Source organism: Caretta caretta, chromosome 1, assembly GCF_965140235.1.
Source record: "Caretta caretta isolate rCarCar2 chromosome 1, rCarCar1.hap1, whole genome shotgun sequence".
Classification (NCBI taxonomy): domain Eukaryota; kingdom Metazoa; phylum Chordata; order Testudines; family Cheloniidae; genus Caretta; species Caretta caretta.
Genome location: NC_134206.1, coordinates 61,060,698 through 61,077,848, shown reverse-complemented (window position 1 = coordinate 61,077,848; position 17,151 = coordinate 61,060,698). Strand labels below are relative to the sequence as shown.

At 45.9% G+C, this 17,151-nt stretch overlaps 1 protein-coding gene and 2 non-coding genes across 4 annotated transcripts; all 3 read right to left on the bottom strand.

Moving 5' to 3' along the window:
* Positions 1-5,479: 5,479 nt before the first annotated feature.
* Positions 5,480-5,614, bottom strand: LOC125630756 (small nucleolar RNA SNORA31). The gene has a single exon (XR_007354794.2). It is a non-coding gene; the product is annotated as a small nucleolar RNA SNORA31 (small nucleolar RNA).
* Positions 5,615-6,459: 845 nt separating this feature from the next.
* Positions 6,460-11,551, bottom strand: TPT1 (tumor protein, translationally-controlled 1). 2 transcript variants are annotated; one of them, XM_048850691.2, is made up of 6 exons: positions 11,391-11,551; positions 11,042-11,115; positions 9,929-10,116; positions 8,715-8,820; positions 7,994-8,110; positions 6,460-6,685 (listed from the first exon to the last, which is right to left on the bottom strand). In XM_048850691.2, exons 1-6 carry the CDS (start codon positions 11,416-11,418, stop codon positions 6,683-6,685), a joined length of 516 nt encoding a protein of 171 aa, XP_048706648.1. In that variant the 5' UTR covers positions 11,419-11,551; the 3' UTR covers positions 6,460-6,682. The 2 variants fall into 2 exon arrangements, with proteins under 2 accessions (XP_048706648.1, XP_048706655.1); XM_048850698.2 differs by lacking the exon at positions 11,042-11,115 and having other exon boundaries at positions 11,391-11,522.
* On the bottom strand, positions 6,739-6,870 carry LOC125630755 (small nucleolar RNA SNORA31). Its single transcript, XR_007354793.1, has one exon. It is a non-coding gene; the product is annotated as a small nucleolar RNA SNORA31 (small nucleolar RNA).
* Positions 11,552-17,151: the final 5,600 nt, after the last annotated feature.

Genomic DNA, 17,151 nt, shown 5'->3' with positions numbered 1-17,151 from the left:
CAAGTTTCCAAGCAGGGCTTGTCAAATTGAAAATCCAGTGAAAATGAAATAATTGGAGCAGGGACTAATTTAGCAAGATTTTTTGCCAAGACCTGCAGGGATTTTTTTCTTCTTCTTCTATTGAGACATTTACATCATGGGTAGAATGAGAGGCTTAAATGCACATATCCTGTTGTAAGGTATCATGGAAGCTGATTTATTTGGTGGCTAGTGTAGGATTAAGAACCCTAGTTTATAGATTAAGGACCTCTTAAGATCCGTAATGTAGACATAGCCTCAGTGTACACTGACAGGAGGGTTTTTTCCCATTAGTGTAGGAACACCACCTCCCCAAACGACATTAACTATGTCAACAGAAGTCCTCTCCCCTTGACATAGCTCCCAGCATAGATGCAGCTATGTTGGCAGTTGTCAGTGAGGGGTGTGGTGGTTTCACACCCCTTGACTGATACAGCTGCAGCTAAGCTGATATTTTTCAGTATAGACCAGGCCCCAGGAAAGTTAAGACTAATCAACTGAAGTCCAATGCACATTGAAGTGTGTTAAATCCGGGTGTGGACACTCTCATTCAGGAGCCAAGTAGCCTCAGAGCATTGTTACAGAGAATGATCACAAGATGTGATGTACTCAGTCACTGCATTAAATGCCCCAGTAACAACTATGCAGGTGAAACCAGACACTCACTATGGGCTTGGCTACGCTCATGTTTTATAGCGCTCTAATTTGCTGGCTCAGGGGGGTGAAAAATCACCCCCGAGCGCAGCAAGTCAGAGCGCTTTAAAGCACTAGTGTAAACGGGCTCCAAGCGCTAGGAGCCACACTCCCAGCACTCGGAGCTAATCCCTTCATGGAGGTGGATTACCAGGAGTGCTCTCGTGTGACCACACTCGCACTCTCCCAGCGCTCCTGCAACAGCGCTTTGAAGTTTCCAGTGTAGCCATGCCCTTTGCTTTCAAGGGAATTCACCCAGAAAAAATAACAACAAAAATCCTATCACCTGTGTGTAAACACTTTTCACAAAGCGATCACGCAACATCTGACCTACCAGATCTCATCCTCAAAGGAAACCTGCACAAAATACAGGCCTGGGAGCTTAAATTCAGAACTTTGCTACACATTAAAAATCATGGACTGAACAGAGACATTGGATTTATGGCTTATTACAACAATCCCTAACCCACGAACAACTACCTTGCACCCCTCCCTCCATGACTGCACAGGTGTTAACAGGCCACTTAACTTAGAATGGTCCTATGAAACATGTCCTAACTACTTGTGCTAAATAATCTGTTCCACCTTGTATTTAGCTCTGACAGTTTCCCAGATCTGAAGAGCTGTGTGTGGCTCAAAAGCTGGGCTCTCTCACCAACAGAAATTGGTCCAATAAAATATATCACCTAACTAAGCTCACTTCACTCCTGAATGAGAGCATCCACACAAGGTGTCATAAATATAAAGGGAAGGGTAAACACCTTTAAAATCCCTCCTGGCCAGAGGAAAAACCCTTCCCCCTGTAAAGGGTTAAGAAGCTAGGATAACCTCGCTGGCACCTGACCAAAATGACCAATGAGGAGACAAGATACTTTCAAAAGCTGGGGGGGAGGGAGAAACAAAGCCTCTCTCTCAGTCTGTGTGATGCTTTTGCCGGGAACAGAACAGGAATGGAGTCTTAGAACTTAGTAAGTAATCTAGCTAGATATGCGTTAGATTCTGATTTCTTTAAATGGCTGAGGAAATAAGCTGTGCTGAATGGAATGGATATTCCTGTTCTTGTGTCTTTTTGTAACTTAAGGTTTTGCCTAGAGGGATTCTCTCTGTTTTGAATCTAATTACCCTGTAAGGTATTTACCATCCTGATTTTTACAGAGGTGATTCTTTTTACTTTTTCTTCTATTCTATTAAAATTCTTCTTTTAAGAAACTGATTGCTTTTTCATTGTTCTTAAGATCCAAGGGTTTGGGTCTGTGGTCACCTATGCAAATTGGTGAGGATTTTTATCAAACATTCCCCAGAAAAAAAGGGGGTGTAAGATTTGGGAGGATTTTGGGGGGAAAGACATTTCCAGACGGACTCGTTCCCAGTAACCGGTGTTAGACGTTTGGTGGTGGCAGCGAAAGTCCAAGGGCAAAAGATAAAATAGTTTGTACCTTGGGGAAGTTTTACCCTAAGCTGGTAAAAGTAAGCTTAGGAGGTTTTCATGCAGATCCCCACATACGTACCCTAGAGTTCAGAGTGGGGAAGGAACCTTGACACAAGGGTTTAATGTGCTTGAACATGCACTGACTTCATTTAGCTGATTTGCCCTGACTTTCCCAAGTGTTCCCATGTAGACAAAGCACTCAGGGATGGCGACAATGCCAGGGAGTTCTGAAGGTTTATTGTGTTTGCTCAGTCATGGAAGAGGTGGAGCCTATAGCATTACTAGGTCACTTAGATACTTAATTACATTTTGTAAAGGTGCTCAATGGCAACATGGGAAAACAAAGGGTCACTATATTGCAGCTGGCATGGTTTATATTCTTAAAAAGCATCTACTATAGAAAGCCATAGATCAAAAAAATAAACATAAAAGCAGAGCTAGAGTCAAACAGGCTCCGTGAAAGGTGACTCACCTCCCTGAACTTTCTCAAAAAAACCTTTTCTTGCTTTTTCCTCACTTCCTCGGCACTTGCCATGCCCTGATCTTCCTGGGGCATCAGCTGGCCACAGTCTAGACATCCAGCACTACTTTCTACCTCCTAAAGACCCCAAACCCCTCTGTCCAAGCTTTTTTATGTCTTCCTTTGTGGGTTCCCTTTAGCAGTGCTCTGGGCTAATGCAGCAGCCTTTGGCTTTAGCCAAGTGCATAGATGGGATTGTCATTTTTTACATTCCAAGACCGACTGTACTAGGCCTCCACCTTCCACACCTATAGTACCAGGGTTAGTACAGACCAAAAAAAAAAAAAAAAGTTGAGAAGTACTAAACACCTAGATTTTTCTACTTTCTATGGAGGAATAAAGTGACAAGACCTAAAAGTCATCGCACTGGGACTAGCTACAGTAACACACTTCAGTTTAGTGAGATGTTACAGAGTCCAGATAACAGGAACTGACTGAAATGTATGTAACAACTATATTTTTCAAAGGGTCGAAAGCAGACTAGTGAAACAAAGCCAAGAATCTAGCTCTTCTCTAGCACCTGTTTTCTGACTAAAAAGCTACAACATAATGGAACCACCGCCCTCCAGCAGTTTATTACAACCCAAATCTTGCTCTTTTACAAAACTGGATTGCGGGGGGTGAAGTTAGCAGGTGCTGTGGCATTTGGATTTTAGGAAGCCAAGTAAAGTATCTGAGACTCAATTTTTCAGCGGCACTTGGATTTTAACTGACTGAAGCACTAAACGTTAAAGGAACTGCAAAGCACCGAGCATAATTTGTAGGGCTGGGAGATGAGGGCAACAGGGCTATCAATTGGCAGCGTGCACTGAGTCAAGACAAAGACACAGCTGTGGTGGAAAGCAGTTAGGCTGCTTAGACAAATGCAGGGTATTCATTGAAAGGGAGAAAATAACAGAACTCTTAGCATATGCACAACGTGCCTCGGGTGGCACATGACTAGGATTCATCAGAGAATTTGGTCCAGTGGTTGGGCCATTCGTTTCCCTGGCCCAGGCCAGGCACTGACCGGGAGTGCAATGTGAACGCTGAGCCGTGCCCCCCCATAAGAGCACTGAGCAATACCAAAAGGACATGATGCGGACACTACATGCACAGCACTTTCTCTGGCTACAGCCTTTTTAAAGAATAATTTCCCCCAACAAATAACCCTCTTTACATCATGATAGATGATGAATGTGGTAAGATAAAAGGAGGGGAAGGGATATAGTTTCAGGGTCTACATGCATCATAGATCTTGAAGAAGTCAGTCCAAATTGCTTTGAATTTTTTGGGCATTCACCTTCTGCAGCCTGCCAGCCTTTGCTAGCTGCAGGAGAACAGCTGTATCACTGAGCCAGGCATCAGCACTTGGCAGTGATTGACAGCTATTATTTGCTCCATTAATTTTTTAATGGCCCAAAGCTGGATTGTGGAACCATTCTGGTTTGTTACCAAGTAAGTTCCACTTCTTAGGCCAATAGCCAAGAATAAAAATGCAAGGAAATAGGGTTTCAGTTCAGCTGCTCAACCCTCTTTTATTCAAACTTTTGACAAAGACTTAGGAGAAAAACCCCCCTTCAGTCAAGGGCTCAGGTGGTCTAAGGAATCCTCCACCAAAGCATCATACTTGATATCCCACATTTTAGAAGGGGATAAAAAATGTGTTTGTAAGCAGAGGGGTAGCCGTGTTCATCTGTATCCACAAAAATAATGAGGATGCCAGTGGCACCTTAAAGATTAACATGTATTTGAGCATAAGCTTTCATGGGTTAAAAACCATACACAAAGTGGATATTTTACCCATTAAAGCTTATGTTCAAATACATTTGTTAGTCTTTAAGGTGCCACTGGACTCATTGTTTTTGTAATCAGAGTTTAGACTGAACGTACACTTAAGCTACACGGTGATAATTGTCACTTTGGGGTGTGATTTACTACCATTGTAATTATACAAACCTATGCTGTTATAAAGGAGATTTATAGCAGATGAGTTTAGTGCTCATCCTTCACTGCAATAAACTATGAACTTTTGTACCCATTTAACTGTATTCACATAAGGGACCTGCTGCTTCACATAGTGGGTACATCTGATGCTGCAAAACTTTTGATAGACAGCCCTGAGGCTTTCATTATTCATCACTGACATCACTTAATCTGACTACATGCTAAGTGGGGAAGATAGTCAAAAGAAATTTGACTGGAGCAAAAATGATAACAAGGAGGAGTAGTTGGCTGGACATTATATGAAGTGTTATGAAGTCCTGCTATAGAACCCATCCCAGCTGTACTGGGCCATGGTGTAGCTTCAGACTCCCATCTTGGGTACGCACACTAGAAAATAAGAAATAGGTTGAACAGAAAGAGGTCTAACAGCTGCTTCAATGAAGACAGATTAAAGTCACCCACTCCAGAAGGGAATGAGTCAAGAAGCCCCTCGCAGTTAAAATCTAAGGTAACAGCCTTCCCCCATGAATAAAGCTGGTGACTGTAGCCTAGATACTAAGTCCCACTTCATTGTCCACCCCTCTATGCTAGACTGAAAGTTGAATGAATAACTACAAGATTGCCACTTAGACTACAGTATCTGATTTACTTTTGTTGGCAAAGATAAGTCCATTGTGGGGAAAAGAGTAAATCTTATTTCCATCACTGTTTACTATGACAGCTCTATTCTGATCTAACAACCACCTGCTCTGAAACACAACCTAAACTGATCACAGGTAGCAGAAACCCTTTGACGAGGCTATTGTGATTGGAAAGATATACCCAATTCTTCCAACTATTGACAAGCTTGTTAATGTCAAGCTACTTTAGTTTAACAGTAATTGCTCTAGGCTAGTTATATTCCTTTATTCAATCTGGACTGTCACATGACAACAGGCAGAAAGCGCAAGGAACTGTTTTACTCTTGCATCCTAGTGAGGACCAGAAAAGCAATGGTCACATGCTCCAGGTCTGTCAAGTAGATGCAGTTAGTGACAATCCTCTAGCAGGGACTAACACCCAAATAAAAGCTCAGTACAACACTATTGAAGGGGTTGTAAGGTCTAACCCCAACCCTGCCTCCTTTACTTAAGTAGCAAGGTGGTCTATTGCCTTTCTCCAACACTTACTTCATATTTTCATTGGGAATATTTTAGCTAGTTCATGTATATTCAGTGTCCCATCTATCAAGCCAGTTGTAAATCTACTTAATCCTATGACTGACCACTTATGCACTGCTGCTCAGTGAGAATACTGCTCTATGGTTTGGTGGTAACTGTAGACAGTCCATAAAACTATATTGTAATTTTATATTAGCTGCATTGCCCACACCATCCCCCTGCACACACATGCACTAGCTCAACAGCTGCATTCTGGTATTGTTACTCAAATCTTCTCCCCCCGCTTTAAGATTGCTGTGCAATGTAAAGAAACCAAATATCCTTGCCTGATAAAGAAGCTCAGCCAATACTCCATATTAATAGCTTTGAATTCAGTTTTGTTTTATTGGTTTTTGGTATCTCTTCCAGAGAGTTAATTACTTCAGTTTGTAGAACTGTGAGAGATGCAGAAGGTCCACTTCATTATGATGGCACTTCTTTGGACATTTCCCTTATTCATCTCATACTGCTAGGCAGGCAGAAGTTAGGAGCCTGCACTTGCATTCCAGTGTCTCAAGTAGTGACTTGCATGAAGTCTATCTGAAGACAGTCTTAAGTTGCAGTGTACTAGGATCAGGCTATATTACTGACAAGTATAAAGGTCCTTGGGCACAAGACTTGCAGCAAGCTTACTGTAGGAGTTCAGCTCAAGAAACACATTAGACCAACAGGCATTACCTAGAATGGGTTTAATGAGTTTTATTTTAGACAACCTACATGACAAGTTTTTTTTTAAAACAATGCCTCCACTCCAAATCAGGGTCAAAAATAAGTGAGTAAAGCTCAAGATGGTATCAGTCCAGTTGGTAGACACTGCTGAGTCCTGGTGTTTGTTGATGAGGAAAGAGCAGCAGCAAGTTATGATGACAGGTGATCCAAAATAGTTGCTCGGTTTTGTTACTGTAACAAGAATACAATGGTTATTTCAGGTTCAGTCAAGCAATGGTGTCTCTGCATGTGTTCCCCAATTCAGTCTGAGCTGCCATGTGATCAGGCAGGCAGAAAGCACAAGGAAGTTCCTTTTGCATCACAGTGCAAACCCAGGAGCAGCAGGAGAATTGCTCAAGGTTTATCAGAGGATGCGTAACATTTCTACAAGCTTTCAGAGCTGCTGGTGCTCTGAGTTTCTAAAGGTACTCAACAGAAGAATAGTCACCTAGATTTCTCCCCCACCTCCATTGCTGGAAGGGTAATGTGATGGAGTTCATCTTATGCTACCTCCTGAATACACCTTTAAAAGGCTCTTGCATACCAGAAAATTTACAATAGACTTTAGTAAACGTTTAAAGCCTTGAATCTAGTTTTCCTGGACTAATATTGTTCACAGCCACTGTAACATATGATCCTGCAGTACTGGCCCCAATCAAAGTAATCTAAGGGAAGGGATTTGCTGTGGCAGATTATAATCAAATACTAGATTCAGTGTAGGATCAAATTAATTCCACCCTGGATACTTTATGACTAGAGAACAGTAGTCAGTATTTGCATCAGTTTCATCACAATGATCAACAGCAATTCTTCTCATGGGTTGTGGCCCAGTCCAGGACTCTCCAAAGAGCACTTCTAGAACCGGCAGGTATTTAACCTGCCAAGTTGGGTAATTCACTATATTTGAGGCCAATTGAATTTGAAGGGAAGGCGTGAGCCAAGCTGCAGTTAGAGTGTAACAGGGGCTGCAGCAATCCAGGGTTTAGGTACTGGAATATAAACTAAGAAACCACATCACCTGCATTAGAGGTTTTATCTTGTCTTACATACTGCCCTAATACTGTTAGGCAAGAACCACTAGGATTACCAGAGGAAAGGGATGGAATCTGATCTATATGGGGACCACCACTGTAATTAACACACCATGAAATGTATCAACCACTGCTCTGATTTACTCTCCCTGTAGTGGGACCACATCTTTGAAAAGAGATGCCTTCCAGTACTGTTTCAGCACAATTAATAGTCCCTTCTGGCATTAAACTCAGATCTCCTATATATCAGAGGCTGTCAGACTAGCTACTAAATTTCACCACCTACCCCCTGTATGGAGCCCAGTAACCAATGTGGTTACATCTACATTTTGACAAGTGATTCTAGTTCCAAAACTACTCTGAATTAATAACTTGCAACATTTATACTGCAACAGTGGACATTTTATACACAAGGGAAGTTAGCCACATGAGTCAAACTAACATATTTGAGCAAGAACTCGGTACTTACACACTTCTCAGTTTCTAAACCATCCTTAAAGAAAATCATATATGGAGTTACTCCATCCTCACGGAAGTCCAGGAGAGCCACCATGCCATCTGGATTCATGTTTTCACCTACAAAGAACTTTGAAAAAGAACTGGTGTTACTACAATTATGAATGTACTATGAGGTAAAGACTAACTATGAGTAACCAAAATACTCTATGGACAGTGTTTGGGGGGAGGGAGAGAACAAAAACAAAAAACCATTGTCATCCAGATCCAGAAAGTTTTCTTGGGCAAGTGCCATCAACTTCTAATGAATTATGCCCAATTTGGAGAAGCTCTCTCTTAGGGTTAGAGCCTTCCAAATAAGTCAATACAGTATTGTCTTTTTAATAAAGTATCAAAGCCTCCACTGTACATTCAACTGCTAGGCAAAGCTGTGATATTTAGACTTTGGTCAACTGTACTATTTCTCTTTAGAGCCTTGTAGGCAGTGAAAGTCAAGAGTCAGGTCAACTCCATTCTGTTGCTGCTCAGGAAAGCCATGAGCAACAAGCACATTAGAGCCATTTATAAATTATGACAAGACAGCCTGGAAAAAGGTAGATTGAAGGCTCCCCCAAGCACTACCCTTACAGCAGTCAGGAGGTTCAAAGTCTATAAGGTGTCTAATAGTAAGACAACTCTCAGTTGGTATTCCTTTGTTTCATACTACAAAAATAGTTAAAGCTATTTAAGCTTACCTGGTAATTTTTGAAGTTTGCAAGGATGTGTTTGACTTGTTCTGCAGCCCCTGTCATGAAAGGCTTCACTCGGTCTGGCTTGTGTTCCTCAAGTCTGGCTTTGATTCTAAAAGAAATCAAACAAGCTCTTAACTAGAATGTAACAAACATCAAAGGAGTTCAGCAGACCAGGGTCACTTCATGTCAAGGTGAAGAAGTTTGCCTCCTGTTGCTGAACCTCTATTCAGCAGCATTCCTAATACCACGAGCTCCCTGACACTATTGGCATCTGCAAGGCAAAATGTTCTGGCTGCTAAGAAAAGCTACTAACAGTACTTTCATGGATGTGTGGAGAGTAGGCAGAGTTCCATATCAGCAAGAGCACTGTTCCAAGCAAAAAAAGGGGGAGACAGAAGGGGCCCAAGGTGGGACTCCCAAGTTGGAGGGGACATCTTCCACTTGGAGGGAAGAAAGTTATGAGTCTGGATGCTGGACAGTTGGATAATTAGACCAGAGAGTTTATTAACATACATAATTTTAGGCAATGAAACATTGTGTTGTGTCAAATTAAACAGCCTCCTGGAAATCTAGAGCAGTTTATAACACAAGAATTTACCTACGAATACACTAGTTCTAGAATGCCTCATCTAAGGCAATGGGGCCTAATAAATGTTAGCACAGTGGTTCTCAAACTTTTGTACTGGTGACCCCTTTCACATAGCAAGCCTCTGAGTGCAACCCCCCCCCCCCCCGTAAATTAAAACCACTTTTTTATATATTTAACACCATTATAAATGCTGGAGGCAAAGCAGGATTTGGGGTAGAAGCTGACAACTTGAGACCCCGAGGGATCCCAACCCCCAGTTTGAGAACCCCCATGTTAGCACACCAAGCCTCACTCTGTGGGGTAGAGGAAACATTTCTGTTTTATACAGAAAAAGCCTGCAGCACTCAATGGAACTGGAAGGCAAGGGTAAGACCTACACCTCATGAACAATTCCTGTACCTTAGCTAAAACCATTTTCTGAAGTGCTCCTCTATACTCAACCATCAGGAGTCTCAAATGAGGAGACACTATTGGAGCACTGAAGTTATTCAAGTGTCCAACTGACCACACCACATATCAGCATCTACCATGACTCAGACTTACTTTTGGGACTATGATACCTAAGGAGGTGAAATTCATGATGTACCATTCACAGAGGAGTTCAAGGGTAACACCAGTTTTCACTTACGCTTTCATGTAGTCCTTGATATACTTCTTGTAGGACTCTTTTGTAAAGCTAGTTTCCTGAAGATGGTGATTCATTACTATATCAACACCAGTGACAACCGTGGGATCTGTTCCTTCTTCAATAGCTTCAGAGGAGGCATTGCCACCAATTAAAGCATCAGCAATCTGACCCTCTGTCCTGGTGACCATCTGGATTTTAAAGAGAACATCAAAAACTTACTAGAGAAAAGCACCACATAATCAAATGATACTTACACTGTTGAGAAAAGCACCATTAACTCAGCCCTACTGCTGCTGCCAGTCAATTTAGGAACTGTGCATTTTAAAGCTGAAGTGGACTATAGAACTACCCCATTATTTAACAATAACAGCGCTGAATTCTTCACCTGTCCTATCAGATAAGCAGGGATAGAACTTCCCCACAGGTTAAAGATCTCGGTCAGTACTGGGATACTAGTCCTGTACCCAGTCCTGACAAGAACGATAAACCACCACCAAAAGCTACACAGACTACTGGAGCTGAAGTATTCTCAGATAGGTCAGTCTTCTAGCTGGGGTACTCTCAGACATGCCAGTCACCTCAGTGGTTTGCTTCCCCTCACTAGCAACAAATCAAGCTGCAACCGTGTCAGCAAAGAGCTAAAACACACAGTTAACTGACCTGCTAGCAGGCGGGACCAAGATAAGGTGAGCTACCGTCAACTGTAGGTGTCGCCAAGCCCTGCCCTTGTTACTCCAAGCGTGGGTACCCCTGTGAGGGCCAACAAGGCTTGGCCACAGCTGCCCCCCCGCACCGTAGCAGCTTCGCTCCTGAAGCTGCCTCTTGTCCCCCAGCAGCCCCGAGCAAGCAGCGGGGGCTACGGGCCGGCTCCGACCAGTTACCAGACAGCCTCGCTGGTTACACCGGGCCTCCGCCGAGCAACAGGCCGCTCGTGGGCCGGGGCTTGGCCAGACAGCCGCCCGGGGGGGGGGGGGGGGGGTAAGTGCCGAGCTCCGCGGCCGGGCCACGCGCGCCGCGGGCAGGGAGCAGCGTCCCCAGCAGCTCCCGGGCTGCGGCGCGGGCAGACTCCGCCGGGACACGTGTCCCTGGGCAGGCCCAGCCCCGGTGACTCACCTTCCCCTCCACTTCCAAGCAGAGCCCGTCGGCGACCTCCCGGATGCTGTAGATATCGGAGAACATCTCATCCTCTGCGGGGAGAGCGCGGCGTCAGCCCGGCCCGGCCCGGCTGCCCCGCACCCGCCGAGCCCGCGCCCCCACCCCGGCCCAGGCCGCTCCGCCCCGCGGCCCAGGCGCCGCCCCTGGCCGCTCCCGGCCGGGCCGCGGGCCGCTCCCCTCCCCCGCCGCAGAGCTCCGCATTCCCCGCCCGGCCTGCTCATGCGCGGGGCCCGGCCGGTCCCGCAGCGCCCCGCCGCGCGCGCGCGTCCGCCCGGCCCCCCGCCCCTGCCCGCGGCCCGGCGCTCACGGCTGATGCAGTCCCGGTAGATGATCATGGCGGCGGCGGCGGCGCTGCTGCTGGGCGGCGCGGCTCGTTCTGTGCGCGGCGAGCGACCCGAGAGCGGGCGGGAGCGAGGCGGAAAGGGCCGAGTCAGCGGCTTCCAGAGCTCATATAGCGGGCACGTCCCTGCCGCGTCACCAATCCCTGCGCTCCTCGCAGCGCCGAAAAGAGTGACGTAGCACACCGGCTCCCTCCCCGCGGCGCGGCGCCACCTGGCGGCCAAATCGGAGGCGGCGACGCGGGGAAGCCCCGCGCCGCACCGCGCCTGCGCGCCTGCTGGGCTCTCTGACGCAGGGAGTCTCCGGGAGCGCTGCTGCCAGTGGCAATGGGCGAAGCGGTCAGTGAGTTCAAGGGGCACGACCCAGCCCTGCGCCCCGGGAAGTGTGAGCAGTGTGAGCCTTCCTGCAGCCTGTGCTGGGGCATCATCTCCCAGCTGGGGCTGCAGCTGCACAGGGCGCACCAGGTGGCAGGTCAGAAACAGGCAGGTGGCAAGTCGAATGTGACCCAAAGCCACAAACTAAATAGAATCATAGACTATCAGGGTTGGAAGGGACCGCGGGAGGTCATCTAGTCCAACCCCCTGCTCAAAGCAGGACCAATCCCCAATTTTTGCCCCAGATCCCTAAATGGCCCCCTCAAGGATTGAACTCACAACCCTGGGTTGAGCAGGCCAGTGCTCAAACCACTGAGCTATATAGTGAATATAGTCACAATTTTTCATTCTTTCTTCTAGCCAGTTCCGCTCAGCACCCAGGGCTACATGAGCCAGCCAATACATAGGCCTGGTCGACACCTATCTTAAGTCACAGCTACATCGCTCAGAGATGTGAAAAGTTTCATCCATTGTAGTTAGATGAAACTACTCCCCGCTATGGATGTAGTGGAATTCTTATGTCGACCGAGGTGATGGCAGCCTCTCTGGGGGTGGATTTAGTCGAGCAACAGAAAAACCTCTTCTGTCACAATAGCAAGTGGCTGTGCTTCAGGGACGTAGCTGCAGTGCTGAAGCTGTAATGCTTGCAGTGTAGACGCACCGCGGAGAGAGAGTCGGTATATATTTGCTAACAGGATGACCACAGACTCCTTTGCCTGCCCCTCGGCAATAACCCCACCTCCCCTGCTTTGGGGGGGCCAGGCAGGGTATGAGAGTTATTGCTACTATTATTTATTTGTTAATATTGTTTGTTTATTTATACAGTGTCCCACCCCCAAAAGCCAGGTCCTTGCCATAAGGAGTTTACGCTCTAGGACTGCAGATAAGGAAAGAGCATTTTGCACTCAACTTTGCACTGGTACAAATGACTACACAAGTCACAGGACAGTGGAGAATTTGACTCCTTCTTTTTAATGTAGCATGTAACTGGAAATGTTACATTTATACACTGCATACATGTTGTTGTAGACCTGAGGAAGAGCTCTGTGTAGCTTGAAAGCTTGACCCTTCCACCAACAGAAGCTGGGCCAGTAAAAGATATTACCTCACCCACCTTGTCTCTCTAATATCCTAGGACCAACATGGTTACAACAACACTTCAAAAAACAATTAGATTAGAATGACAAGTGATAGATGACAGTAGTTATTTTCTTACTCAGTAAGAGGTACATTCTTAAGACACCACACAGTTCCCATTCAGTTGCATCTCTCATTGACAACAAAGGACAACTATAGCTGTGACTCTGTAGGGCAGGGGTGGGCAAACTTTTTGGCCTGGGGGCCACATCGCGGTTGTGAAATGGTATGGAGGGCCGGGTAGGGAAGGCTGTGCTTCCCCAAACAGCTTGACCCCTCCCCCCTATCTGTCCCCTCCCACTTCCCGCCCCCTGACTGCCCCCCTCAGAACCCCCAACCCATCCAACCCCACCTGCTCCTTGTCCCCTGACCACCCCCTCCCGGGACCCCCTGCCCCTAACTGCCCCCCGGGACCCCACCCCCTATCCAAACCCCCCTGCTCCCCGTCCCCTGACTGCCCTGACCCCTGTCCTCACCCCCACCCCTGACAGGCCCCCTGGGACCCCTGACCCATCCAATCCCTGCACTCCTTGTCCCCTGACTGCCCCCTCCCGGAACCCCCATTCCTAACTGCCCCCCCAGGACCCCACCCCCATCCAACCCCCCCGCTCCCTGTCCCCCCCATCCCGGGACCCACCGACCCCCCAGGACCTCACCCTCTATCCAGCCCCCCTAGCTCCCTGTCTCCTGACCACCCTCCCCAAACCTCCACCCCATCCAACTGCCCCCTGTCCCCTGACTGCCCTCTGGGACCTCCTGCCCCTTATCCAACCCCCCTTTCCCTCCGCCCCCTTACCGTGCTGCTCAGAGCGGCAGGACAGGCTTATTGGAAAGCCTGGGAGGTAGGTGGGTGCAAGCCATGCTGTCCGTGTGGAGGAGTGGCTGCGGGGGATGGGGGACAGCGGGGGAGGGGCTGGGGGCTCAGGGGCCAGGCAGGACCGTCCCGCGGGCCACATCTGTAATTTGCCCACCTCTGCTGTAGGGTCTGCTCCAGAGGTGAAAGTAAGCCGGTCCAGTCTGGTACGGTGTACCAGCAAGAGCCAGTATGCCATGCCAGACCGGACTGGCTTCCCTGGGGGTGATTTAAAGGGCCCTGTACTCCTGCCACTGTGGGGAGCCCCGGACCCTTTAAAGCACCACCGGAGCTCTGGCTGCAGGGCTCCAGCAGGGATTTAAAATGCCTGGAGCTCTGCGGCGGCCGGAGCCCCGGGCCCTTTATTTCACCCCTGAATTAACCCAATTCACCCTGAGCCCCGAGGCTCCCAGCTGCCTCTGCAGCGGGGTGATTTAAAGGCTCCAGGGCTCCCAGCCAGAGCCCTGGGACCTTTAAATTGCCTCTTCTGGTTGAGGCCATGCCCCCACTCAGGACTCCGGCGTACTGGTAAATCCTTTAAGTTACTTTCACCCTGGTCTGCTCCCTGGAAAAAAAGTGATGTGGGCTTTGAGTAGAGGAAGTGGGGACTCTGAGATGGAGATGAGTGAGTTGAAAGACACAAGGGATATTAAGACTGCAACCCTGGAGGAGCAGGTGCAAATGAAACTATTTGTTGTTATACCAATATTGTACATTAGTGTTTTGGGTGGAAGTGGGGGAGTTGAAGGGAGAGATTTTAAAATGTAGCGCTTGTGAGAAAGCAGTTAAAAATTTGAAGTCCAAAGTCCCAATTATCACTAAGCACACTCAGTGTATAGTTACACAGGGCCCAGGATTCAGTCTGGAGAGGCACTCAGTGGCTTCAACTCCTGTGGAAGGTACTGGAAGTTGAGGGTGCAGAGCACCTCACAAGAATGAGCCTGTGTCCCTACAAACTCTTTGTTCTCTACTGCTGAAACTCAGGGCTAAGACAGACTGTGACTTTGTAGCCCTGACTCTACTTTGTACATAAAATTGAAACATTGTAGCCTTAACTGGGCATTTTAAACTTTTTACAGTGAGGAGTTATCAGGAGGTAAGTAGCTTGTTTTTTTCCAGGTGCTGAACTACGGTAGCCAATGGGAACTGTTTGTAGTTAGCACCTTTGAAAATCAGACTACTTGTTTGTTTGTTTGGGGTGTTTTAATTAAGCCTGCATAATTCTAGTCTGTCTCTGTCCCTGTCAATCATTGGGGAATTTCAGATTTGGTCCAGAACCTGAGCTGAGCTTCATAACTCACGTTTATCTCTACAATGAGCCAAGCCAGAACCCTGGATCTAAAGACCCTGAAAGTTTTGAGAAATTTCAGATTTGGTTTCAGTGTGACTTGGAAGCATTTCTAATCTATTGATATATAACAGATTATATTAGATAAAATATTAGATTATTTTAGATAAATACCCAAGGCAAAGGCTTCATTTATAAGGTATAGTGAAGGCCTTTACCAAATAAACTGGAGTTTGCCTCTCCTGCAGTCTAGGCAAAGGTTACGGAACAAATGTATGTATCATTGTTCTACAGTTTATTTCCTTTCCATTGCCTGCTTCCTTGTCTGCAGTACCATTAAGGTTACACTGAACAGTGGCATTAGGCCTGTGGCATGAGTGGTAAACTCATTAGGTTGTTTTTTTTTTTTTTTTTTTTTTTAAGATTCTTAGTCAGAACAATCATTGTTTGTATATTTTTGGAAGGGGTACTATCCTTCCCATGGCTGTCAGAGCTATGAGGGTTGTCTCATTTTTCCATTACTTTACACTGTAAACCACCAAAAAAGAAAATCAACCTTCTGATGGTGACAGCTGACTCAGATGATGATAATGAACATGCATCGGTCTGCACTGCTTTGGATCATTATCGAGCAGAACCTGTCATCAGCATGGACACATGTCCTCTGGAATGGTGGTTGAAGAATGAAGGGACATATGAATCTTTAGCACATCTGGTAAGTAAATATCTTGTGGCGCCGGCTACAACAGTGCCATGCAAATGTCTGTTCTCACTTTCAGGTGACATTGTAAACAAGAAGCAGGCAGCATTATCTTCTGCAAATATAAACAAACTTGTTTGTCTGAGCAATTGGCTGATCAAGAAGTAGGACTGATTGGAGTTGTAGGCTCTAAAGTTTTACATTGTTGTATTTTTGAAAATAGGTTTTTTTGTACATAATTCTACATTTGTAAGTTCAACTTTCATGATAAAGAGATTGCACTACAGTACTTGTATTAGGTGAATTGAAAAATATTATTTCTTTTGTATATTACAGTGCAAATATTTGTAATAAAAATAAAGTAAGCACTGTACACTTTGTATTCTGTGTTGTAACTGAAATCAGTATATTTGAAAATGTAGAATGCATCCAAAAACATTTAAATAAATGGTATTCTGTTATTGTTTAACAGCGTGATTAATCGCACAATAAATTTTTTTATCACTTGACATCCCTCATTTCTGGGTGACACCCCCAGCCAGATTGGCATCAGCATTATCCATCCAGCTTAATAGCCTATCAAGGGCAATCACCTGTACAATGAACCAAAGGAAAGAAGCCTGTGTCTGTACCTATAAGTTAGCAGGACATATAGGGACATGCCTGTGGACAGGGGATTCCAAGTACTTTTCCGTGCCCATGTGCCGTTAGCTTGTGTTTGGGACAAAGGATGTACAAGCCACAAGGGAAAAGATATAAAAGGCAGCTGCATCTTCTCCATTTTGTTTTCAATCCAGCTTCTTACCTCTGGAGTAACTTCTCTACAAACTGAAGCTTTGAACAAAAGACTGACAGACCTCTCCAAGCTTTGGATGTTTTCAAGGTTCCTTTCCCACTCTGAACTCTAGAGTACAGATGTGGGGACCTGCACGAAAACCTCCTAAGCTTACTTTTACCAGCTTAGGTTAAAACTTCCCCAAGCTACAAACTATTTTACTTTTTGCCCTTGGGACTTTCGCTGCCACCACCAAACGTCTAACCGGTATTATATTATCAGGAAAGAGTCCGTTTGGAAATGTCTTCCCCCCCACCATCCAAATCCTTCCAAACGTTACCCCCTCTTTCCTGGGGAAGGTTTGATAAAAATCCTCACCAATTTGCATAGATGACCACAGACCCAAACCCTTGGATCTTAAGAACAATGAAAAAGCAATCAGTTTCTTAAAAGAAGAATTTTAATAGAAGAAAAAGTAAAAAGAATCACCTCTGTAAAACCACGATGGTAAATATTTTACAGGGTAATTAGATTCAAAATATAGAGAATCCCTCTAGGCAAAACCTTAAGTTACAAAAAGACACAAAAACAGGAATATCCAT